This window comes from Abramis brama, assembly GCF_963993115.1.
Source record: "Abramis brama genome assembly, chromosome: 6".
NCBI lineage: Eukaryota > Metazoa > Chordata > Actinopteri > Cypriniformes > Leuciscidae > Abramis > Abramis brama.
Genome location: NC_139968.1, coordinates 39570502 through 39594173, shown reverse-complemented (window position 1 = coordinate 39594173; position 23672 = coordinate 39570502). Strand labels below are relative to the sequence as shown.

The window sequence follows — 23672 nt, the reverse complement described above, 5'->3', positions numbered from 1 at the left end:
CATAGGTGACAGGAAGTGGTAGCTACAGGCAGGGGGAGCACACACAGTTCTCACCAGACCACAGAGCACGACCACGGATTAGAGTCTACAGATCAGAATACACGCAAACAACTGGAAACAAGATAAGAAATCAACCGGTATGTTCATCTGTTTGTACAATTTACTACAATAAACCACAAACCTCAACTGCAATAATCTCTGGAAAATCTTTGTGTGTCTGCGTAAAAACTTCACTCCTACCTGTGCATGATAGTAAAGCTAGAGGTACAGAGAGGCAAGGATTGGTAAAACACTATCTATCTATCGTTTGTTCTTTCTTCTGTCTGTCTGTCTTATCGTTCAATCTGTCTATCGTTTGATCTATCGTTCGATCATTCTCTCTATCTATATAAAACAATGGATACATTTCTAGTTAATCTGTGTAAATGAATTCTGAAAGAAAAAAATACATTTTAAAAAAAGTAATTACATTTTTGATTGGCCTTATATGTTTTAACCATAGACTGTAAAAAATAGGTTTTAACATTATCCGTTTTTCCCCCAGCAGTTGCCGGAATCTTCTGTAGGCTAAGCTTTTCAGATAAAAGCAGTGAACTGAATATCTCATCTCTGACATTTCTTTTACACAGATTGTGGAATCGATGTATGTGCATTGAGACAACTCTCACAGGTTGAGCGTAAACTCACACATACAGAGGCCCCGTCCACACTATTTGGAGCTTTCGCGCTCTGCACTTTCTTTTCTCTCGAGGCATCGACAACACAGCTGACACAGGTAAACACACGTGCTAGAAGAGTTTTTGTTTTGTTTCATGGGCGATCGCCCCCAGTGGAACTCTGGTGGAACTACAACCAAAATTCGGTACAATAGGACTTAATAGGGAGTGGCCAGGCTCTCCGTAGACGGGCTCTGCTGTTACCCACTTAAATGTGAATAATAAATAATAAATATTGATTTGAGTTGCAATTATTATCTGTATATTATCTTAAACTTTCTCTAATAAATCGGCCTACAGTGTGTGTAAGGCTGGACCAGGCTTAAAGGTGATGATACACAGGGCAACTTTTTGAGCAATCTTGCTGGGCAATGTTGCCGTCAACGGGCAACCAGATGAGACACAGGGCCCACGACTGATATAAATTATCCAGACAGAAATTTACTGCCAATTTTCAATGGGAAAATGCCCAAGCAACAATCGATCGGCAAGATTGCCCAGCAACATTGCTCAAAAAGTTGCCCTGTGTATCATCACCTTTAGCCTTCCCCTGGTCACGGACTTGAGACTTGCTAGGAATTTTCTCACTCAAACCATTGTCTGCTGCTCCTTCTGATTGCTTTTAGAGGGAAAAGCTGCCTATATTTGGCAAACAATCCGGCGCTTATCTGTGTTTGCGCTCTGGAGAACATAAAAAGCTTCTATTTACGTGTTTTTGCAGCGTTGAGCAATGTAGCCTCAACAAATCTCTGGCGTTTTGAGCGGTGAGTAGATTCTGAGTTTTTGAGCATAGACTCTTTAATAACAAATAATTGATCTGGGCCATTAATGCTGAAATGTGCTGTGACACGTAACTATTTCAAGGAAATCTAAAAAAATATATATATAATATTAATATATAGGCTATTATATTTTTTAAGGGGAAGCACATCTCTTTAGCCTTACCCCGTTGTTGGTTCACCCTCCGCCTTTGGCAACATTAATACAGTAAAGACACTGAAGTCCTCTGATGTCATTTTCACTATAATTGATAATTGAGAAGCAAGATGCTGTTATATATTTTCAATCAAAATCAGGCTGACTAAGCAAGTACTTGACAATTAAACTGGGCACACGGGGCCTGTTTTCTATATGCTATATTTTTGGCATATAAATGCATTTAGGTCAAGCTGCTTCCTCCCTGAAATAGATCTCATAAAATTAAGTGCCACTTAAAAGTTATTGCACCAAAATACTTTTGTTCTGCTTTTGCATCTTTCACAGCTGACCACAGGCTGGTGACATTAAGATGAAAATGTCACAAACGGCCACAGTCAGGGAAACTACATTTTGAACTTTTTGTTTCATAGACATTGCACAATCAATTCTTTCCATTGAGATATACAATATTAGGTAAACAATGGCTTAAATATAAAAAAATATAAAGACATATTTAATGTAATCCAATTATATGAAATCTCAAGGGCAATTAGCAATGTTTTAGTATAAAGTCGTTTTTGGGGGTTGTTTTTTTAACATGCCACTATACAGCGGACTAAATTCATCTTTGAAGTATGAATAGAGATTCTCAGACATTGCTTTGTTATTGTTGTTCTAGTCATCTGTTTAATGGTCATAAATATTTCTCCATCTTTGTATTCTTCGTTAAAGCCGGTTTGAACCATTGCAGTGAACTGGGCCTATTAGAAGCTGCTTCTTATTTTGCTAATGCAATACAACAGTAATTGTAATGATGAAAAATGCTTCTTTACATTGACTTTCTTTGTTGAGTTTTACCTCAGTTTATTACAAGAAACAACTGAGCACTATGGAATTTCATTAGTTAGGTCATTAAATGAGTAATGTAAGCATGATTAAGCTAACCTGTTCCTTAACTTGCTATTATACCATCTGAGCAAGCATTTCTGGATGTACCTCACATCATGCTTTAGAGTGAAGACTAGGGGTAAACCAAACCCATGATGCAAAACTTATAATGTGTTGCTTGTACACATTTGTGCAGTGCAACTTGTGGAGATCTTGTGGAAAGCCTGAAACCCTGAGATATTTGACCATCATGACCTCAGATCACCTATGCTTATAGATTTTGTGTGTGTTTGTGTACTGTCTTTGACCTACATTATGAGGAACCAAGAACTGACTTTTTAAAGGTGGGGTATGTGATTCTCTTTATTGTCCATTTTTTCAAAATCACTTAAAATCCTATTCCTAACCCACTTACAGACACTGAGTTAGAAGCACTGAAATGAAAATTAAGCAATTTAATCATCTGTGGAACGGGCAGGACTCGAAAAACTCCAGCCAATCATTTCCAAGACCACCTAGAATCATTGGACAGTAAGTTCGTCAATCAAATGGTCGCGTTGGAGGAAAGAAGGTGCTTCAAAGCACATTGATGGATGCGAGGTAAAAAAATAATAAAATAAAAAGAGAGATAGAAAAGTCTATATTCTACTAAGGTCGTGGTTCAGGCTTTTGTGAGGAGTTTAGCATATTATAGTAGTTTAGCTATGACACTGAAATTACTTTTCTGAAAACATTTGATGAACACGATGACGAACACTTCTAAATCCTGCCGGCCTTATAACCAGGAAGCCCACAGACCTGCAGATAAACATATTTCCATCACACGTGATAATATCATAAAATACAAACTTATTAATGACACAAATAATTAAATGTGGACAATCATAGCACAGCAAAACATTCTTCAAGAGCAGAACTAAAAGATGCATGCAAAGGAGAAAACATTTAAAACAAAGAGATGATGTGAATAAGTACATCATTACCGTTAAATCCCAGTAAAAAAATACACTTGACAGTAAAAATAAAATAAAAGATTAGCATGCCATCTCAAATGCTTCATAAAAGGTTACAATGTTAAAAGACATTTATTAAAACAAAAATACAAAATTCCTGAGATTCAGAGTTTGATCAAGACTTAAGACTTCAATTCATACTTGACAGCATCACGAAGCGAATCCCAGCGCTGATGATACGTTGGATTCAATAGTAAAGGTGTGAATAAACTCTAGCCATTTCATTCTTAATCACCGTACAGTTGGAAAACAGAATAAAACTTGAGCGTTTGAGTAAGCGAACACACATCTCCAACACATATTGCTCCCTGACGTGTCAACAGTGGCTTTGGCCAGGTGGGGTTTATAACATGGGGCGGAGCTTTAGATTCTAGAGAGCGTTTGATTGGACAAAAGATGTGATGAGAAGCTAAAGTCTGCAGTGATGTCATAGAAATCCATGATCCATTTTAGCGGAAGCGGAAGAGACTGTAAGTTTTGAACGTAACCCAGTAGAACAGAATTCGACAGTTAATGGGTTATTTCAGTTTATTTGTTTTAGTCTTTAGTCAATTTATTTGTTTATTTGTTTATTTTTTTGGTTGATGAGAGTCAGAATGTAGGCTCATAATTGGCCGACGCTGGTCATGTGTGTGATGCTGGCCAATAGTGAGCCTACGTTCTGACGTACAACCCAGAAGCGTTGCGCTGTTACACTACGTGAACTCACTCAGAGGAACACACAGAAGAAAATGAAGAGTTGAATAAAGTCGTTTTTTTTGCGCACAGAAAGTATTCTCGTCATTTGATATAAACTTAAGGTTGAGCCACTGTAGTCACTTGGACTATTTTAAACATTGTCTTTAACTTTCGGGGCCGGCAAATATCAATTTTCTTGCAGCCAATGGAGGAGTGAGACAGCTCTCAGATTGCATCAAAAATATCTTAATTTGCGTTGCGAAGATGAACGAAAGTCTTACAGGGTTTGAATAGAGTGAGTAATTACTGACAGAATTTTCATTTTTGGGTGAACTAACCCTTTAAGGTTAACATATTCATACTAAAAGCTAAAAAAGTTCAATTTTGATTTCAGTGGGCCTTGATTTCTAGTGAAATTTCACTAGTATTGGTACTAAAGAAATCTTGGAATCGTGACTATCTTTCTCTGTGAGCGATGTGAGATTCTTCTCTTGTTTCCCATTTTCTTTTCAAGTTCTCTTTTAATGAAATTATCAAAATAATGATAATAATAATAAACTTTATTTTATAAAGCGCATTTAAAAGCAACTTCTCAAAGCACTGTACACAAAATAAGCAATACAAATGTAACATCAACAATTAAATGCTAATTAAAAAAAATATGTCTCAAGTCTACCTTAAAAAATGTTGTAGCTCTGAGCTTCCCTAAGATCAAGCGGAAGAGAATTCCAAAGGACAGGAGCATATGAAGAAAAAGCCCTGTCACCCATAGATCGTAAGCTTGTATGAGGAACAACCAACAAGTTGGATTATGAAGATCACAGTCTCCGAGTTGGTGTATAGGAAAAATTAACAATTCAGATCAATAATAAGGAGCCATGCAATGCTTTATATGTCAGCATCATCTACTCTGAATCTGACTGGAAACCAGTGTAAGGCCTCCACAACTGGAGTGATATGATTGCATACCCTGGACCCAGTCAATATCCGAGTTCTGTACATATTTCAGGTTGTTTAGTGTGGATTTTAAGACTCCAGCTAAAAGGGCGTTACAATAATCTATCCTAGAGACGACAAAGGAATTCATCAGCTTTTCAGCTACTGAGAAATTTAGCATAGGACGTAATCTTGCTATATTTCTGAGGTGAAAAAAAGGATGATTTAACTGTACTCTGAACAAAAGAATCAAATGAAAGACTAGTATCAAAAATAGAGGCCAAGTGATCGTAACAAATGACCAAGTGGTAAATGATAAATATTAAAGAGCAGAGGGCCCAAGACTGAGCCTTGGGGAACACCAGTGAGAACAGAGCTAATCTCAGACCTGAAACCGCCTATGGAAACGAACTGAGAACGGTCGGTGAAATAGGATTTAAACCACTTCAAAGCTGTCCCCGACACCAAAATCTTGTTCAAGGCGGGCGAGTAATAGACTATGATCAACAGTATCAAAAGCTGCACTTAAATCAAGAAGGATGAGAATGGAAATTACACCAGAGTCAGAAGCCATCAACAAATCATTGGTAACTTTTACTAAAGCCGTTTCAGTACTGTGGAATTTACGAAAACCTGACTGAAGAGGTTCAAACAGGTTATTAATTGTAAGATGGTAACACAAATGAGAGGTACTCAAGTATAATAATAAGTGTTATGTAGGTGTTAATAAGTGTTTCTTCGTGAGACTTCAGCTCCACTTGCCTGTATATAAAAGAACACAGATTCACAAAAGGTAAAAGTAAACCGGATTGATGTTACTCAAAGGCTTGGAATTGCAAAAAATAACTAAATATCTTAAAATGTAGGATGTTTCTCTTCACATTTAATACAATAATTCATCTTTCCTAAAGAACCTGCACATTTAAATGCTTGAAATATTATTTAAACAAATTATTCTAAGTATATAATACTATAAAATGTGAACCACACACAAACATTTATTGAGCGCACAGATGTGAATCTATTTTGCAGTCAGACAGATTCGGGTCATGTAGTTTCTCACCTGTGTATCGCGCTTCGTCCTGTTCGCTTCTGGAGGAAAAACAACAAACTCTATTAAACACTTTACTTTGGTTAGAGTAAAAAAATATCTTTTAAAGATGTTTTTAAATCTCATATTTCAATCTTATTAAATCATGTGTACAGTATGTTACACTCACCGTTCCTTCTTGCTCTGCGCTTGCAATAACAGCAAATCACAGCAAGAATCAGAAGAAGAACAGCGACAGCGACAGCAACAGCTGCATATATTCCTGGCCAGAATGGAGTCGGACCTGGACCTGGAAGAGCTAAAGACAGACAGTTACAAAGTGACTAATAATTCAACTTCAACAGTATTTTTGTCTGATATCCATTTCTACATGTTTCTACTTTGGTCATCAGTTGTATGATGTTGATTTAAGCAGTAAATGGCTCCATCTTGTGTGTTTTTGAAGAACTAGCAGCTAAACCAGCATCACACACTGTGAGATCAACTGGAAACACCAGCACAGAAACAGACTATTTATACATTCATTTTTCATCTTAATAACATTAGTTCACTTTTTTTTTGCATGTGAAGAATTCTTTTGTCAAACAGATCTCAATGAAAACATTTTTTTGTGTTAACTTCAAATCCACTGCACTTTGGATTCTTGGTGAACTAAAAAAATAAATAGATGTATTTAAATTGACGATAATAAAAGGTGATAAGAGATGATATTGTCCAGAACAAAAGAGTTTAAACTACCACCAATAGAAAAAGTTAAAGCTATAAATTACAGTTTAAGAGTAAATGTGTTTGGGACAAATTAGCTACAATACAAGTCGATAGTTTTGGTAAGATTTTTCGAAATTAGTCTCTTCTGCTCGGTTATGACAATTTTAAAAAATGGTTTTCTATTTTAAAATGTAATTCATTCCTGTGATCAAAGCTGAATTTCTCGCATCATTTCTCCAGTCTTCAGTGTCACATGATCCTTCAGAAATCATTCTGATATGATGATTTGATGCTCAAAAAACATTCATATTATTATCAATGTTGAAAAGTTATTTAGATTTTTATTTCAGGATTTTTTTGACGAATAGAAAGTTTAAAAGAACAGCATTTATTTAGAAACAAAAACACATAGAAACAAAAATACATAGAAAACATCTATTTTAAAGTGCAAAAATATTTCACTTTTTTTTTTTTTTTTTTTATGAAATAAATGCAGCCTTGGTGAGCAGAAGAGACTCCTTTCAAAAACATTAAAAATCTTACCGACCCAAAACTTTTGACTGGAAGTGTAGATGCTGTGTGTGAATTAATATACAGGTAAAGAGAAAACACCCCACTGAATGTCACTGCAAAAGTATTAAACACTTTAATGATGTGATTTAAATGGACAAGACTTGCTTTTAAACATGAAGACTCACCATGAACAGAAACACTGAAGATCTTTTCACTGATTCTGCTGTCGCTGATGATCATTAGTTTATAAACTCCAGAGTCTGTGTTTCTGGTGTTTGTGAAGCTCAGAGATCCAGTGTGATGATACAGCTTCAGTCTGTCTCTGAATCTCTCAGTAACTTCATTACACTGAACATCTGTACTACAGATAAAACTGGAATCTCTAATGCTTGCATTTTCTCCAGTGATTTCAGCGATGAGAATGCCCATATAATACCATCTAATCAGTAATTGTTGGTTTGTTAGAACACCAGTGTTTAGAATTAAAGGATCTCCCTCCATCGTTTCTTCCGTATCAACACCAGACACACCTGGAGAAGAAACGATTAACATTAGTCGAACAAATGCATAATAGTGCTTTGAAAATGCTTTTTCTACATGTCATAAAGATTGTAAGTAGAGAGATATTTCTAGATTCACGGTGAACATTCACTTTATGAACATCATACAACCATGAATAAATGTGTTTTTGAAGAAATGATCTTTATGCTGTGTGTGAATTAATATACAGGTAAAGAGAAAACAGCCCTGAATGTCACTGCAAAACTATTAAACACTTTAATGATGTGATTTAAATGGATAAGACTTGAAGACTCACCACGAAAAGAAACACTGAAGATCTTTACACTGAATCTGTTTCTGTTGTTGATCACTAGTGTATATTCTCCAGAGTCTGTGTTCGTGATGTTTGTGATGATCAGAGATCCAGTCTGATTATCCAGCTCCAGTCTGCCTCTGAATCTCTCAGTATTATTACACTGAACATCTGTACAGATCTTACTCTGATCTCTGTTGATTAGAGCGATACGAATGCCATTAAGATACCATGTCATTCTGTCTTGTTGGTGTGTTTGAACACCAGAGTTTAGAATGACTGAATCTCCCTCCATCCCGGACACTTTATCAACACCAGACACACCTGGAGAAGAAACAATTAACATTAGCCAAACAAATGCATAATAGTGCTTTGAAAATGCTTTCCTACATATCATAAAGATTGTGAGTAGAGAGATATGTCTGGATTCACGGTGAACATTCACTTCATGAACATCATACAACTGTTGGATTACATTTTTATTAAATGTTTAATTTAGTTTTCCACTGCAATAGTATCTAAACTGATAAAATTGAGTAGACTGATTTCAGGTGATTATTGAGTCTCCAGCAAGAGTCTCCATTCCTGCCAGACCTGTTTTCTCTATTGTGTTTTAAATGAGTCAGATCACTTGATTCTCACCTTTCGGAGCCCAGACGTTGAATCGTTAGGTTGATTGACTTTCACCTTTTGTCTTTAATGGCTCTGGGATGGCTCTTGGAATTGGAGCTCCTGGCCAGTATCAGCATGTGAATAGTTATGCTGATTCAATTGGACTCAGAGTAGGGTGTGTTCCTACTTCATTTGCATGCTTTGTTCAGAGTCTCCACCTCTATGTAATCCCTCCCCCTTGGAATGTATATAACTACAATGCATACTGTATTGGAGTTAGATCATGTTGGACGTTTCTACAGCCGCGTACGGCGGAGTTCTCAATAAAGAATAACTTCCGTTGAACACGATCCAAACTGTCTCACTGGTCTCTGCTTCGATCAAGGAAAACTTTACAACAGATGGTGCCGTGACCCGGATGGAGAAGAAGGAAACTCAAAGAATTTTAAGCTCAAAGAACTGCATCTTGAAACTTCAAGCTCAACAAAAGATTTGACAAAGATTGCCAGACTGAATCTTTCCAGCTTCCTCCAGATTGAAAACTTCAAGCTCAAAGATCTCAACAAAGCTGACTGAGTTCCAGACTGAATCTTGAAACTTCAAGCTCAAAGATCTCAACAAAGCTGACTGAGTTCCAGACGAAATTTTTCTGTACAACCAACGATTCGGTGAGTTCTCACTCCATTCAAAGAACCAATGCAGACCAGTACAAATGTTTTCCTCTGCGCCGTTCAGAGAAGTAGTTAACAAACAGCTGTAGAGTTTGGTTAACTAAAGATAAGCCTCTAAAAAGTTTTCTTTTAGAGATGAAATTTACCCTCTGTTGTTGGCAGGGAAGATTAACAGTTACATGTTAATATTGTGTGTGTGCTCTTGCTAGAGAAGTGAGCTAGAGAATTAGCTTTAGAATTAGATTTAGCCTCATGTGCTAATAAGATTGTACCCTCTGTTTGCAAGACAGTAGAGAGAAGTTTTTTTTTTTTTTAGTGTTTGTTTGTTGTAACAAAAATTCACAAAATGTTTAGGAAAAGTACTAGACAGATTACACCTTTATGGACAGACAGTGAATTCAAGTCTTTGTTATCAGAGCACATGGACTCCATCGTGACTGAGGAAGTCAGATTGAATTTAACAAAGAAATTTGGCATTAATCCAGCTAAAGTTTGGTCAATCGAAGATTGTAAGAAGGTACTAGGAGAAAGTATTCGCAAGAACAGTGTCAAAGGCATTATCTTCTGTCACCGAGAATTTAGCTTATCCATTGTACAAGAACAAGCTCGTTGTATAGATAATTTGAAAGAACAGAACAAACAATTGCTTACTCAAGTGTCCTGTTTCACGAAAACGGTGGGCCTCAAGGCCTCAACCAAACGTGACTCAGAAAACCAACAGTCAGATGAAAGCTATCCTGATTTACAGTCTTTTGATAGTATAGAGGACAATGTCAATGCAGATGTAAATGCAGTTGAAGTGTGCGTAGCTAGACAAAAGCCTCAGGGAAAAGGTGTTGATACAGTTTCATTTGCAACCCCCATACAAGCAGTCAAAACATCTTTAGGTCCTAAAGATATTGAGAGAATTGCTGAAAGTTTGCCATCAGTGCAAAGAAATTTTTCTGAGTTTAGAAGAGCATTGATCAGCAAAATGCGGCTCTACGATATGTCTCTAGCTGAAGTCACCCAGCTAATATCACAGATCTTGACTGAGTCAGAATTCAATGATTTTGAAAGTGCTGTAAATAATTCTGAACTGCAACAAGCCAGTAAAGATGAATTGAGAGAGGAAGTTGTTAAAGTGTTAAAAAACATTGTTGGACCGAAAGTGGACTGGTCAAAGCTCACTAGTTGTGTACAGAAGAAGGATGAAACTGTTTGTGAGTACACAGAAAGATTTTGCCAGACCGCTGCCGCTTACAGCGGGATTGCCGACACTCCAGAGAAAGTGTTAGGTCATAATGGTCCTCTAGTTCGCGCATGGTCCGATGGTCTTTTGTCAGAACATAGAAATGCATTGCCTTTCTTAGATCTTACATGGTCAAATAGAACCCTGCAAGACAACTTGGACAGTTTAGCTATGTGGGAAAGAGACTTTGATGTCAAGGCAAGAGTAAAAATTGCAGCAGCATCCTTTAAGGTTAACTCAGAGAAGCCAAAGAAACGCAAAAGTCCTAGAGAAGCCAGTTGTTCTTACTGTGGCAAGCATGGACATTTTGGAAAAGAATGTAGAAAAAACAAGAATAACTTAAGACAAGTTAACAATGTTATGCAGCTCTTACTACATTTGTTTGCTACTTTAAAGCAACCCCTCCCCTCGTCAGTGGACTCGTGGCTAAGCTTTTTGAGGTGCTAACCATTTGGGCTGTGAGTGCTTAATTTCCCCAGTAACTTACAACAAAGATGAAAGAGTTATTGACTGTCACAGCCTTTGTTTGGGGGACATTCAGTAAACTCACAGCCATAAATGTTACACTGCAGAACACTACAATCAGACCTCCATGCTCTATATGATGTCTATTAAGACTGATGTTTCACTGGAGAATGAAAATGTGCCAATTTTCTCACACACTGTACAGTGTGTACACAACACAGGGACAGAATAGGACACGGTTCAGTGAGGGCCCTGGAAAGAACTGACGCAACAGGCGTCGGGGGCCAATCCAGGGTGAAGACAACCTCATAGGCCTTTCCCCATTTAGTCCATCCTTACCTCACTGGTCCATAGGTGTCAAATCAATTAAGAAATAGGGAAAGAATGAAACGACAACAGTAGACTCTGAAAACAATAGAACCATAGTGTTTAAACTGCTACAACCGTAGTGTTTTGAAGAAATACTGCTCTCTGTTTTTCTGTTTTCTGTCTTACAGTGTGCAGATAAAACTTGATGTTTTTTTCGAGATCCATATGCAACGACCGTCTCATCTGCGTATGAAGCCCCAACCTCAAGAAGACAACCAGACCCACTGCTGAACGAACTATCACAAGAGAAAATGAAAAATACACAACGCAGAGAATTCACGGACCCTAATCGCATGTTCGTTTCTGTGTCAACATGCAATTACAGAAAATCAACACAGAACATGTGCAACTTATGGAAGAGTGAAGTCCATGCATGAATACTGCAGGTCTGCCGTGTCTTTGTTTTATTGTGTTACAGGTATGTGTGTATGCCATGATGTCTTCACAAGCGGCATCCTGGTAGAAAACATCACCTCAGATTTCCATGAACAAACCTCATGAGGGACGAGTCATCAGAGCGACTCTACGTGGGAAATGGACTCTACAGGAAACAGACTTCACAGCTATTCAGGCGCCATGGACTTTCAAGACTTCCACTCTTATGCTACATGGTTTTCTGTGTAATCATGTAGTTTATACGACATTTTACACCCTGCGTCGCAGGTGTCAACAGTTATGGTTTTGAGAAGAACTATGACACTCATGTAAATCAAGGACACAACACAGAATAAGTTATACGTGCCTGTAACTTACACAAGTTACAAGAATTAACTTTTAAGTGTATAAATTTGTATTTTTGTGAGAGTTATTAGAACTCTCAAAGGGGGAAGTGTTGGATTACATTTTTATTAAATGTTTAATTTAGTTTTCCACTGCAATAGTATCTAAACTGATAAAATTGAGTAGACTGATTTCAGGTGATTATTGAGTCTCCAGCAAGAGTCTCCATTCCTGCCAGACCTGTTTTCTCTATTGTGTTTTAAATGAGTCAGATCACTTGATTCTCACCTTTCGGAGCCCAGACGTTGAATCGTTAGGTTGATTGACTTTCACCTTTTGTCTTTAATGGCTCTGGGATGGCTCTTGGAATTGGACTTCCTGGCCAGTATCAGCATGTGAATAGTTATGCTGATTCAATTGGACTCAGAGTAGGGTGTGTTCCTACTTCATTTGCATGCTTTGTTCAGAGTCTCCACCTCTATGTAATCCCTCCCCCTTGGAATGTATATAACTACAATGCATACTGTATTGGAGTTAGATCATGTTGGAAGTTTCTACAGCCGCGTACAGTGGAGTTCTCAATAAAGAACAACTTCTGTTAAACGCGATCCCAACTGTCTCACTGGTCTCTGCTTCGAACAAGAAAACTTTACAACACAACCATGAATATTATGATACTGCCATTTCCCAAAACATTAAGATCCAATTGAAGAATTTTTTTTTATCATTATTATTTTACCGTTTCAATTGTAGACTTAAATAACATGTTTTCATTTACACTTTTATTCACCCACATTGCCACTAGTAACAACTGATGACATCACGGCTTGATCTTTGCTTGATCAATCAGCGGACAGAGGCGTTTTATTCCCGCTCGTGTAGAGATGGAAAAATACAACGTGTTTATCTAGTTTGGTTTTATTGTTTTTCCATTTGGCGGATTACAACAAAGTTTGATGAAAAAAAAAAAAAAAAAAGATTTGCAATTTCTTTCTTTATGTTCATGAGAAGGGTTGAATATGTGATAAATGAACGATTTCTTTGTTTTTCCGTTTAAGACAAAAACGAGAAAACAAATTATCCGAAGGTACACGGACCAATAAATAATGTCACTGTAAAAAGTATTAAACACTTGTGTGATGTGATTTAAATGGACAAGACTTGCTTTTAAACATGAAGACTCACCAGTAACATAAACAATGAAGATCTTTTCACTGAAGCTGCTCTCACTGGTGATATGTAGTGCATAATCTCCAGAGTCTGTGTTTCTGATGTCCATGATGGTCAGAGATCCAGTCTGATGATCCAGCTTCAGTCTGCCTCTGAATCTCTCAGTATATTCATTACACTGAACATCTGTACAGATATTACTGAGATCTCCATTGATCCGAGCGAGGAGATAGCCAATATACCAATCAATATTTTCATGTTGGTTTGTTTGAACACCAGTGTATAAAGTGACTGAATCTCCCTCCTTCACTGCCACTCTAACTTTATCAGCGGCACCAGACACACCTGAAGAAGAAACAATTAACATTAGCCAAATAAATGCATAATAGTGCTGTAAAAATGTTTTTCTACACATCATAAAATAGTGTTTAGATGTCTGTATTCATAATGTAACACAGAAGAACTTCATTGATTTACGGTCTAGCATCTGGACCAATCAGACGCATACAAATTATTCATTATCTAATATCCATTCACCATCAAGACCACATCAGCAAAGATCAACTGGAGCCTCAACAGATTGCATCAGGACAGTTTAATTCAAATGGGCGAGACATGCAAGTATCAAACTTAGTCTCATTATTTGATACATTAAGTATCCTTACCCCTTTAAAGAAGGGCGTATTAGAACTAAACTGATGGTTTGCTCAAGGCTGTTGATCTGCTGAATTTCAAACAATGCTATAACTTCTTGCTTTCCTGTATTCTGCTTCAGCTCTTTTTCCCTTGGTAAACTGTATGCATGTATGTGTGTGTATGTTAGAGTAGTTAATAAAATCTTGTTCATGTCACACGTAAAGTTGTCCGTGTCTCAAGCTCATAACTGAAGTCACTAATCATAGTTTTTGTCTACTTGCTCTTAGTAGTACTGTAAATTAATTAAGACATTTCCCATGCCCCAGTAATGTACATTTCTTAGAGTTAATAAACAATTAACACTGAGTGTTCACGGGACAAACAGGCTAATTGATTGTAATATTAATGTACAACATTAAGTTAATTATATTAACTGATCCAAATATTCATAATCAATTATAACCAGTTATTATTGATTATTATTATTTCATAGAGCTAATTTGCTACAACACTTTCACTCATAAGAAAAAATTCACGAGGCTCATGGAACAACTTGTGTTCAAATTATGTTATCTTCTAACACATGGACATTATGAATATTACCCATAAAAAAACGTTAGAAAAAATTGTGCCATTTTCCAAAAACATTAAGGTGTATGGAACATTTATTATTGTAATCGTTATGATTTTTACTGTTTCAATCTTACACTTAAATGAAAATATGTTTTCTTTTACACTTTCATTCATCCATAGTTATACACTACATTCATTCAATGCACATTTGATCAGTTTATGCAAATGTATCAATATTTACTCACGGTATGAAGCCCATGTTACTTTTAGTGTTTTTTTATACCATGTCACTACAACTGCACATTGACAAGGACATATCTAATATAATTTTATATTTTGGCCATGTTTTGAATGAAGCATGGGCTGTGCCGAGAAATTCGTTCATCGTTCATTTTTATCGTTGACCAGAAAAGAGATCACGTCTTACATTGATGGAGTAGAAGACAAAAAATACATGAATATCCGTCGAATTTAAAGCTAATAGAGCATATTATGAAACTTTGTCGGTCGTATTACCGAGAAAATAGTTAGTAATGTATTATTGTCTTACCATGCAGACGTAAGCACACCAACAGTATGAGAAGAGATCCAGAGACATGCTTCATTTTCGCTTTTTGCTCAAAGATGAACGCAGATTCAGTAAAGTAAAAGACAAGTGATCGGTTGTTACTCTGTATTAATAGCACTTGGCGACCAGTACCAGATTTAAAAACAGAGTTAGGACACTCCCTTACATTCACACCGCCGCCGGTGTGGTATCCTGTAACCCTATAGTAAGCAGTGTTCTTTCTTTCTTTCTTTGGTTATGGTGGATTGCAACCAGCTTAAAGGTGCATACCGCCACCTACTGTACAGGAGTGTGTAACATCATGTCTCTGTACCTTAAATTCTACTTATTAATCCGGTATTTTTAAGAAATGTAAATAATGCCTCTCTAGTGTTCCTTATCCCTTCTCTCTCACCTTCTGTTCCCAGTATCCCCATCAAATTCCACTCTCTTCCTGCCTCCTGAACCCTACCCTGAAGTACCCGCCTTTCTAATTTGTGCAATGCACAGTGCAAAATAACATGTTCTGTGTTTTCTGTAACCCCACATTTTTCACAATTATTATTATGCCTTTTCCCCATTAAAAACAAGGTGCTATTCAGTCCTGTGTGATCCACTCTTAATCTTGTTATTAAAATTTCTTCCCTCCTGTTCTTTTCTTTATAATTTTTAATACTGACAGACTTTTGTACTTTATAGTATCCTCTTCCCTTCTTGTTTTCATCCCACCATTTCTGCCATAATTCAATACCTTTCTTCTTGATTATTGCTTTTCCCTCACCTTTTCCCAATGATATTGGAACTGATATTTCCTTTTGTAATGCCTCTTTTGCTAGTTTGTCTGCATATTCGTTTCCTTTCACTCCCTCATGTGCTGGTACCCAACAAAATTGAACATCCATACCACCCCTATGCAATCTTAATAGACTATAATAGAGTTCAATTAGTAAATCTTCTCTTGCAGATGTCATGGATTGTATGCTTTTTATAACAGCTAAGGCATCTGTGCATAATATCACTCTGTCAGGTCTGACCTCTTCAACCCACTGTAGCGCAATGATGACTGCTACAATTTCTGCTGTATATACTGAGAGCTGATTAGATAATCTTTTGGAAATGTTCACTTTGAATTCTGGGATATGTATTCCGATTCCCACACATTCTTGTTTGTTCTTAGATCCATCTGTAAAAATTTTGAGGTAGTTATAATAACTGTTACTTAGATAAATATTTGTTTTAATTCCAATTTCCTCCATTCTCCATTCTTTCTTTTTCTCTATGATACTGAAATCTGTCATTACCTCCGGAAAAAACCATGGCGGAATATTACTAACTGGGGTGAACTTAGTGAAATCTAAGGACTCCATTCCATATTCCATTGCTCTATTTTGTCCATTCCATCCAAAACCCTGTCTCTGAAACTTGGAATACTCCCAACAGTCTTGTATTGTCTCCTTTGTAAGATTTTCTTTCCCACTTCCTTTTAGTCGTATCCAGTAAGCTAGAGTAAGTTTTTCTCTTCTTAACTTTAATGGCAATTCTCCTGCTTCTATGAGTATTGCATCAATAGGTGTGGTCTTAATGGCTCCGATACATACACGTAATGCTCTATACTGAAGTCTATTGATTTTTTCTAATATTGTTTTTGCTGCTGCACTGTAAACTATGCAACCATAGTCTATTGATGACCTCATACAAGCTCTATATATGTCAATTAATGATTGCCTATCTGCACCCCAATCACATCCAGCCACAGCTCTGAGTAAATTAATAACTTTTTTGCATTTGGTTTCAAGATGCTTTATATGTGTTTTCCATGTATACTTACTATCAAACCATAAACCCAGATACTTAAACTCATTAACTTTCTCTATTGGTTGATGATATAAGGTTAGCTTGTCAATATGACAATTACGCTTATTTGTGAACATCATATAACAAGATTTGCTTATTGATATCTTAAACCCCCAATCATATGACCATTTTTCTACTTTCCCTATTGCTTTTCTTATATTCTCTGACACATGTGACACATTCCTTCCTCTCATCCATATGGCACCATCATCTGCATATAATGCTGTTTTGATATGATCACCTAAATTTGAAAACATATCATTTATCATAATGTTGAATAGAACTGGGCTAATTACACTCCCTTGAGGAATGCCATTGTTTACATAAAACTCCATAGAAACCTCTGATCCCACTTTAACTCTAATTCTTCTATTTGTTAAAAAGTCCATTATCCAATTATACATCCTTCCTCCAATACCCATTCTACTTAGTTTAATGAGCAGACCTTCTCTCCACATTGTATCGTAAGCTTTCTCTATGTCGAAATATACTATAGTCAACAACTCTTTCATTTTCAATGCCTTCTCCACCTCATTACTTACTCTTACTAAAGCATCGGTGGTGGAACATCCTTTTCGGAATCCACTTTGTATGTTAGTCAATAATCCTCTCTGCTCTAGAACATGTGATATCCTATGAACTATTATCCTCTCCATCCATTTACATAAGTGAGATGTCAGTGCTATGGGCCTATAGTTACTAGGATTTGTTGGATCTTTACCAGGTTTGTTAAATGGTAAAATAACTGCACTTTTCCAACAATTTGGAATTACTCCATCCTTCCATATTTTATTGAATAGTCTTAACACTAACTTAGTAGATTCTATTGGTAACTGTCGAAACATGGCATAACATAACTGATCTTGTCCTGGACTTGTATATCCAGTGCCTAGCAAAGCTATGTTCAGTTCTGACATTGTGAAGTCCACATCTAATGTTGAATTGTTATCCTCCCTCTTCAGCTTAATATCCTTATTCTCACTAAGTGCAAGATCTTTCAACTGTTTATGAATGTCTGTAAGATGGTCACCACTATGCACTAACATAAATGACCTGCCCAAAAGATCTGCCTTTTCTTTGTCAGTCGCTATCACATTTTCCCCATCAGTCAAAGCTGGAATTTTAACAGTTTTCCTCTTCCCACTCATCCTTTTAAACATAGACCATATATCTCCTAACTCTACTCCTCTACCTATGGTGGAACAGAACTCTCTCCAACTTTTCTTTTTGGTGTATTTAATTGTCCTGCGTGCCTCTGCCCTTTTCCTTTGATATTCCAAAACATTCTCTTGAGTCAGATTCTTCTTCAGAGTTCTAAATGCTTTGTTTCGTTCTCTTACCGCTCTACAACATTCCTCATTCCACCAAGGCACCACTTTCTTCATTACCTTTGTTGTTCTTTTTGGAATACTTAACACTGCTGCATTAAAAATATGTTCTGTGATTTCCTTTGTACATTCCTCTATGTCTCCTTTTAGTGAAACTATGTTTACGGTATCTTCACAACATGACCTAAAATATTCCCACTTCGCTTTCTCAAAACACCATCTATTGATTGTACTTCCTTCTTGAATGCTTATGTTTGTATTAACTATAATAAGAATTGGATAGTGATCACTTCCTAGGGTAGATTTACTCTTAATATACCAGTCACATACATTTACTAAGTTGTTTGATACCAACGTAAGGTCCAAACATGATGTATTACCCCTATTTACATCAATTCTAGTACCCTGTCCATTATTAATGCATACCAATGATCTTTCTTCCATAATTTCTTCAACTATGTTCCCATTTGTGTCTGTATGAGTAAGCAGTGTTGCCAGATCTCGCAAGACAAATAAGCAACCAGGCCTGTGAAAACAAGCCCAAAACAAGCGACTTTTTTACGGAGCCCCCTTAGGTTCCGGGAAGAGAAAAATAAATAAACTGTGTGCACGGTTTTTGAACTGTGGGTACAGATTGTCAATTTACATCCATGTGGACAGATTGGTAAACTGTCCGCAGTTTTGCAAAACTGTACACACGGTATAGTTTATTTATTTTTATTATTCTCCCCCCTGAGCTTCAGGACATAGACAGTAAACATGATAATTAAAAATTAAACTAAAATTAAAATGTGCGCACAAATAAATATCATCCTGAATTCACAAATTCTCTATTTATTATTGCAGGGACTGCAGAAGATCGCATTTTTAATTAACTATAACCCACAAACAGTAGAAATTATTGATAATCTAGTGTGCAGCAATAAAGTGTCTCCTGCTCTGATAAACAAATGAGTGAGTTAGAAAAGACTTAAATAAACTAAACTGATTTAAAAACCATTCCAGTCAAAACCATTTTGAACAGGTGAGGATGAGGCTTGGTCTAAAACATTTTTCTTAAGACTCATAACACTTTAGCCTCATATATATGAAGAATAACACCACCATTTCTCTTTCTCCCAGTCTGTAATATTTCTTCCCATATTTCGCCCACTTTGTCACTGGCATTTTTGTTCCTCGAAAAACGTACTCGGTTACTAACGTAACCTCGGTTCTCTCTAGAAGAGGGAACGAGTACTGCGTTCGTAGAACGCTGCGGGAAAAGTCTCTTTTCACGAAATACTGAAGCAAAATTATCCTTAATTTTCATATTTGTAAAACGCATTGCGGCAGTGCACAGCCATGGCGAGACGGCTCGCTCACTCATTGGCTGTTCTGCGGCAACTGCATGAGCCTATCGAGCGAGGGCTGATGCAACATCAGACCAATGAGAGTGCTTCGCGCGCTCCTCGTCACATCCCGCCGAAACGGGTGTGGCCATCCCCTATAAAAGGAGCTCGAGTAGGCTGATTCAACTGGTTTTCATCGCCGAAGCGAACCAGAGCGAACCGCGCGCACGGCAGGGAACGCAGTACTCGTTCCCTCTTCTAGAGAGAACCGAGGTTACGTTAGTAACCGAGTACGTTCTCTTACGAGAGTTCTCTCGTACTGCGTTCGTAGAACGCTGCGGGAACCACTTGTAAGACGCCGTGCGTGCTGGGATGAGAAAACACCGACCACTGGAAGCTAGTCCAGGTATACAGTGCATAATCACCCGGTAGACTTCGGAGAGTCTGGAGGGGGGGGGGGGGGGACAACCACCCTCAGATAGCTGCGTCCTAAGACGCGATATAACATCACATAGGCAGGGGGAGGCCTGGCTAATGTGGGAAATGTGGGTCTTACGTAATTTCGCCCAAATGGATGCGCCCTTAAGCGCGATACAGCGTCACATAGGCAGGGAGAGCCTGGCTGATGTGGGAAATGTGGGACTTACACACTTTCGCCCAAATAGGTGCGTTCTAGACGCGATATAACATCACATAGGCAGGAGGGAGCCTGGCTAATGTGGGAAAAACATGGGTCTTACACAATTCTGCCCAGAAAACTTCGGCGGCGCTGTGCGTCTACGATATCAGTGCCGTGTTTAGACAGCTGACTCGAATACACCGAAAATACTTGGCTTGCAAGTGCGGTGAAGTCTTCGGTGGCGCTGTGCGCCTGCGAAATCAGTGTCCTGGTTAGACAGCTGATTCGGCTAAACCGAAAACAACCTGGCCTGCAGGGCGGGAACTTCTAGGTTGTAGAACCTTATGAATGTAGACGGCGAGGCCCAGCCCGCCGCCGTACATATTTCCTGTAAGGAAATCCCGCTAGACCAGGCCCACGATGAGGCAACGCCTCTCGTGGAATGCGCTCTAATGCCCAAGGGGCACTGAAGGCCCTTGGTGGTATAAGCCATTGTTATGGCGTCAACCACCCACCTGGACAGGCTCTGTTTCGAAACAGCCGTTCCCTTGGAACGTCCACTGAACGAGACAAAGAGCTGCTCCGTCTGTCTGAAGGCAGCGGAGCGGGACACATAAGCTCTTAAAGCCCTAACGGGGCAAAGACAGCTCGAGTCCCCTTCCTCGTTTGATCCCGGCAGGGCAGACAGGGAAATAACCTGAGCCCTAAACGGAGTGTTGAGGGATTTCGGCACGTAGCCGTGCCTAGGTTTGAGTATGACTTTGGAGTCATTGGGCCCAAACTCCAAGCACGTTGGACTCACAGAGAGCGCGTGCAGATCGCCTATGCGCTTCACCGAAGCGAGGGCCATCAAAAACACCGTTTTGAAAGACAGATGTTTGAGGCTGACAGATTGGATAGGCTCAAAGGGGGGACCTTTCATGGCTGCCAAGACCGTAGAAAGGTCCCACACCGGGACTGAGGGAGGTCTGGGGGGATTCAGCCTCCTAGCTCCCCTGAGGAAGCGGATGACTAAATCGTTCCTTCCCAGTGACTGGCCTGGCGTTGCTGTCGAGCACGCTGCGATAGCCGCCACATAGACTTTGAGCGTGGAAGGGGATCTGCCCTTGTCCAACAGCTCTTGTAGGAAGGAGAGAACCTCCGTCACCTCACAATCGAGGGGTGACAGGCCCCGAGCTGTACACCAGCTGGAGAAAACCGACCACTTCGAGGCATAAAGCCGCCTGGTGGAAGGCGCTCTAGCCTGAGTGATGGTGTTCAGCACTCCATCCGTGAGACTAACGGGTAACCGTTGAGCGTCCACGCATGAAGGGACCACAGCTCTGGGTGTGGGTGCCAAATCGAGCCCCTGGCCTGCGAGAGGAGATCTCTCCTCAATGGCACTGGCCATGGAGCGGAGTCTGCTAACTGCATCAGGACTGGAAACCAGGCTTGGTTGTCCCAGAACGGTGCTATAAGCAGTACTGGGCATTTCACTTCCCTGACTCGCTCCAGCACCTGAGGTAGGAGGGAGACTGGGGGAAACGCGTATAGCGGGCAGTGCGGCCACTTGTGGGACAGTGCGCTGTCGTTCTTCGAAAAGAACACGGGGCAATGAGCGTTTTCTGGGGACGCGAATAGGTCCACCTCCGCCCTGCCGAATCTCTGCCACAACAGCCGGACTGTTTGTGGGTGTAGAGACCATTCGCCCGTGGGAACGTTGTTCCTGGACAGCCTGTCTGGACCCAGGTTGAGTGTCCCGGGCACATGCACCGCTCTCAGCGAGCGCAGGTTGCGCTGAGCCCATATTAGGAGGCGCTCGGCCAGCCTGAAAAGGGAACTGGATCCGAGACCGCCCTGGCGATTTATGTAGGACACCACGGCCGTGTTGTCCGAGCGGACTACGACGTGTTGGTCCTTGATGTGGGGACAAAAGCGCGTCAGCGCGTTGTGAACTGCTAGCATTTCCAGGCAGTTGATATGCTGGAGCTTTTCTCGTTCTGACCAAAGGCCAAAGAACGGCCTGCCCTCGAGCAGCGCTCCCCATCCCGAGGTGGATGCGTCCGTAGACACCACTTTCACTCTCGAGGAAGTCCCCAGGCTTACACCTGAACGGTACCAATCGCCCGCCGCCCATGGTCTCAGGGCTGCTGCGCAGTCTTGATCGACTTTGAGGCGCAATCGGCTGAGTGCCCACGCTCCGCGTGGCACTCGCGCTTTCAACCAGAACTGCAGAGGGCGCATGCGAAGCAGGCCCAGCTGGAGAACTGATGATGCTGAGGCCATGAGGCCCAGCATCCTCTGAAACCGTTTGAGCGGGATAATCGCACCGCAGCGGAAGGACCTCGCTGCGTGCTGTATGCGCAGCGCGCGCTGTTGCGACAGCTGCGCCGTCATAGAACGAGAGTCCAGAACGATGCCCAGAAACGATATAGTTTGGCTGGGGTTCAGGGAGCTCTTCGTCCAATTGATCATGATACCAAGATTCTCGAGGTGATCGAGTAACATGGTTCTGTGCTCCACGAGCTGAGATCGTGATTGAGCTATGATCAGCCAGTCGTCCAAATAGTTCAGCACTCGCATGCCCCTGAGTCTGAGGGGAGCGAGCGCTGCGTCCATGCACTTCGTAAATGTACGGGGTGCCAGGGACAAGCCGAATGGCAGGACTGTATACTGGTATGCCCGACCCTCGAAGGCGAATCTCAAGAATCGCCTGTGGCGTGACGCTATCTGTATTTGAAAATACGCGTCCTTTAGATCTATCGACATAAACCAGTCTTCTCGGCGAATGTGCGCGAGGATTTTGCTGGTCGTGAGCATTTTGAAACTGCGTTTCACTAAAGCTCTGTTTAGTCGTCTTAGATCTAGTATGGGTCTGATACCACCGTCCTTTTTGGGGACTAGGAAGTATCTGCTGTATAGCCCCCCTTCGCTTTGAGCTTGGGATACATGTTGTATCGCCCCTTTGCTCAACAGTTTTGATATTTCGGCGCGAAGTAGGTGTGCTACTTCTGAATTCACCGTAGTTTCGACGCGCGCTGTGAAGCGTGGAGGGCGTCGACAAAACTGTAGCGAGAAGCCTCTCTTTATAATGTCTAGCACCCAGTCCGAAACCCCTGGAAGCGCGGCCCATGCGTCTGCATGGCCGGCTAGGGGTTGGATGCGAAGCGCGCTCTGTTCGCTGTGCGACGGCGGCGCTTCGGGGTGCGCTAGCATAGGCGTTACGCCTGAGACATTTGAGGCGGGGAGCGCGCGTAATACAGCGGGCAAAACGCTCATCCTCGACCGCGCTACAGTGTTTATCTGAGCGGGGGAGGTCTGAGAAGGTCTCATGC

At 39.9% G+C, this 23672-nt stretch overlaps 1 protein-coding gene and 1 long non-coding RNA gene across 3 annotated transcripts; one reads left to right on the top strand and one right to left on the bottom strand.

The window, feature by feature from the left end:
- The first annotated feature begins 55 nt into the window (after window positions 1-55).
- On the top strand, window positions 56-6504 carry LOC311085068. Its single transcript, XR_014606718.1, has 3 exons — window positions 56-137; window positions 630-670; window positions 6402-6504. It is a non-coding gene; the product is annotated as an uncharacterized lncRNA (long non-coding RNA).
- On the bottom strand, window positions 2693-16395 carry LOC311085067 (uncharacterized protein). 2 transcript variants are annotated; one of them, XM_084117476.1, is made up of 7 exons: window positions 15233-15461; window positions 13489-13818; window positions 8239-8559; window positions 7607-7951; window positions 6370-6498; window positions 6213-6241; window positions 2693-5911 (listed from the first exon to the last, which is right to left on the bottom strand). In XM_084117476.1, exons 1-7 carry the CDS (start codon window positions 15285-15287, stop codon window positions 5873-5875), a joined length of 1248 nt encoding a protein of 415 aa, XP_083973602.1. In that variant the 5' UTR covers window positions 15288-15461; the 3' UTR covers window positions 2693-5872. The 2 variants fall into 2 exon arrangements, with proteins under 2 accessions (XP_083973602.1, XP_083973603.1); XM_084117477.1 differs by having other exon boundaries at window positions 2696-3320; window positions 15233-16395.
- Between the last annotated feature and the right edge of the window lie 7277 nt (window positions 16396-23672).

Bases quoted from the DNA above. Each gene is read 5' to 3' on its own strand.
- LOC311085067 (XM_084117477.1), bottom strand. From the start codon at position 15,287: ATGAAGCATGTCTCTGGATCTCTTCTCATACTGTTGGTGTGCTTACGT. The intron at 7,952-8,238 runs GTGAGTCTTCAA...TTTCTTCTCCAG, and splicing joins CTTCAGTGTTTCTTTTCGTG to GTGTGTCTGGTGTTGATACG. The intron at 6,242-6,369 runs GTGAGTGTAACA...TTTTTCCTCCAG, and splicing joins GCGCAGAGCAAGAAGGAACG to AAGCGAACAGGACGAAGCGC.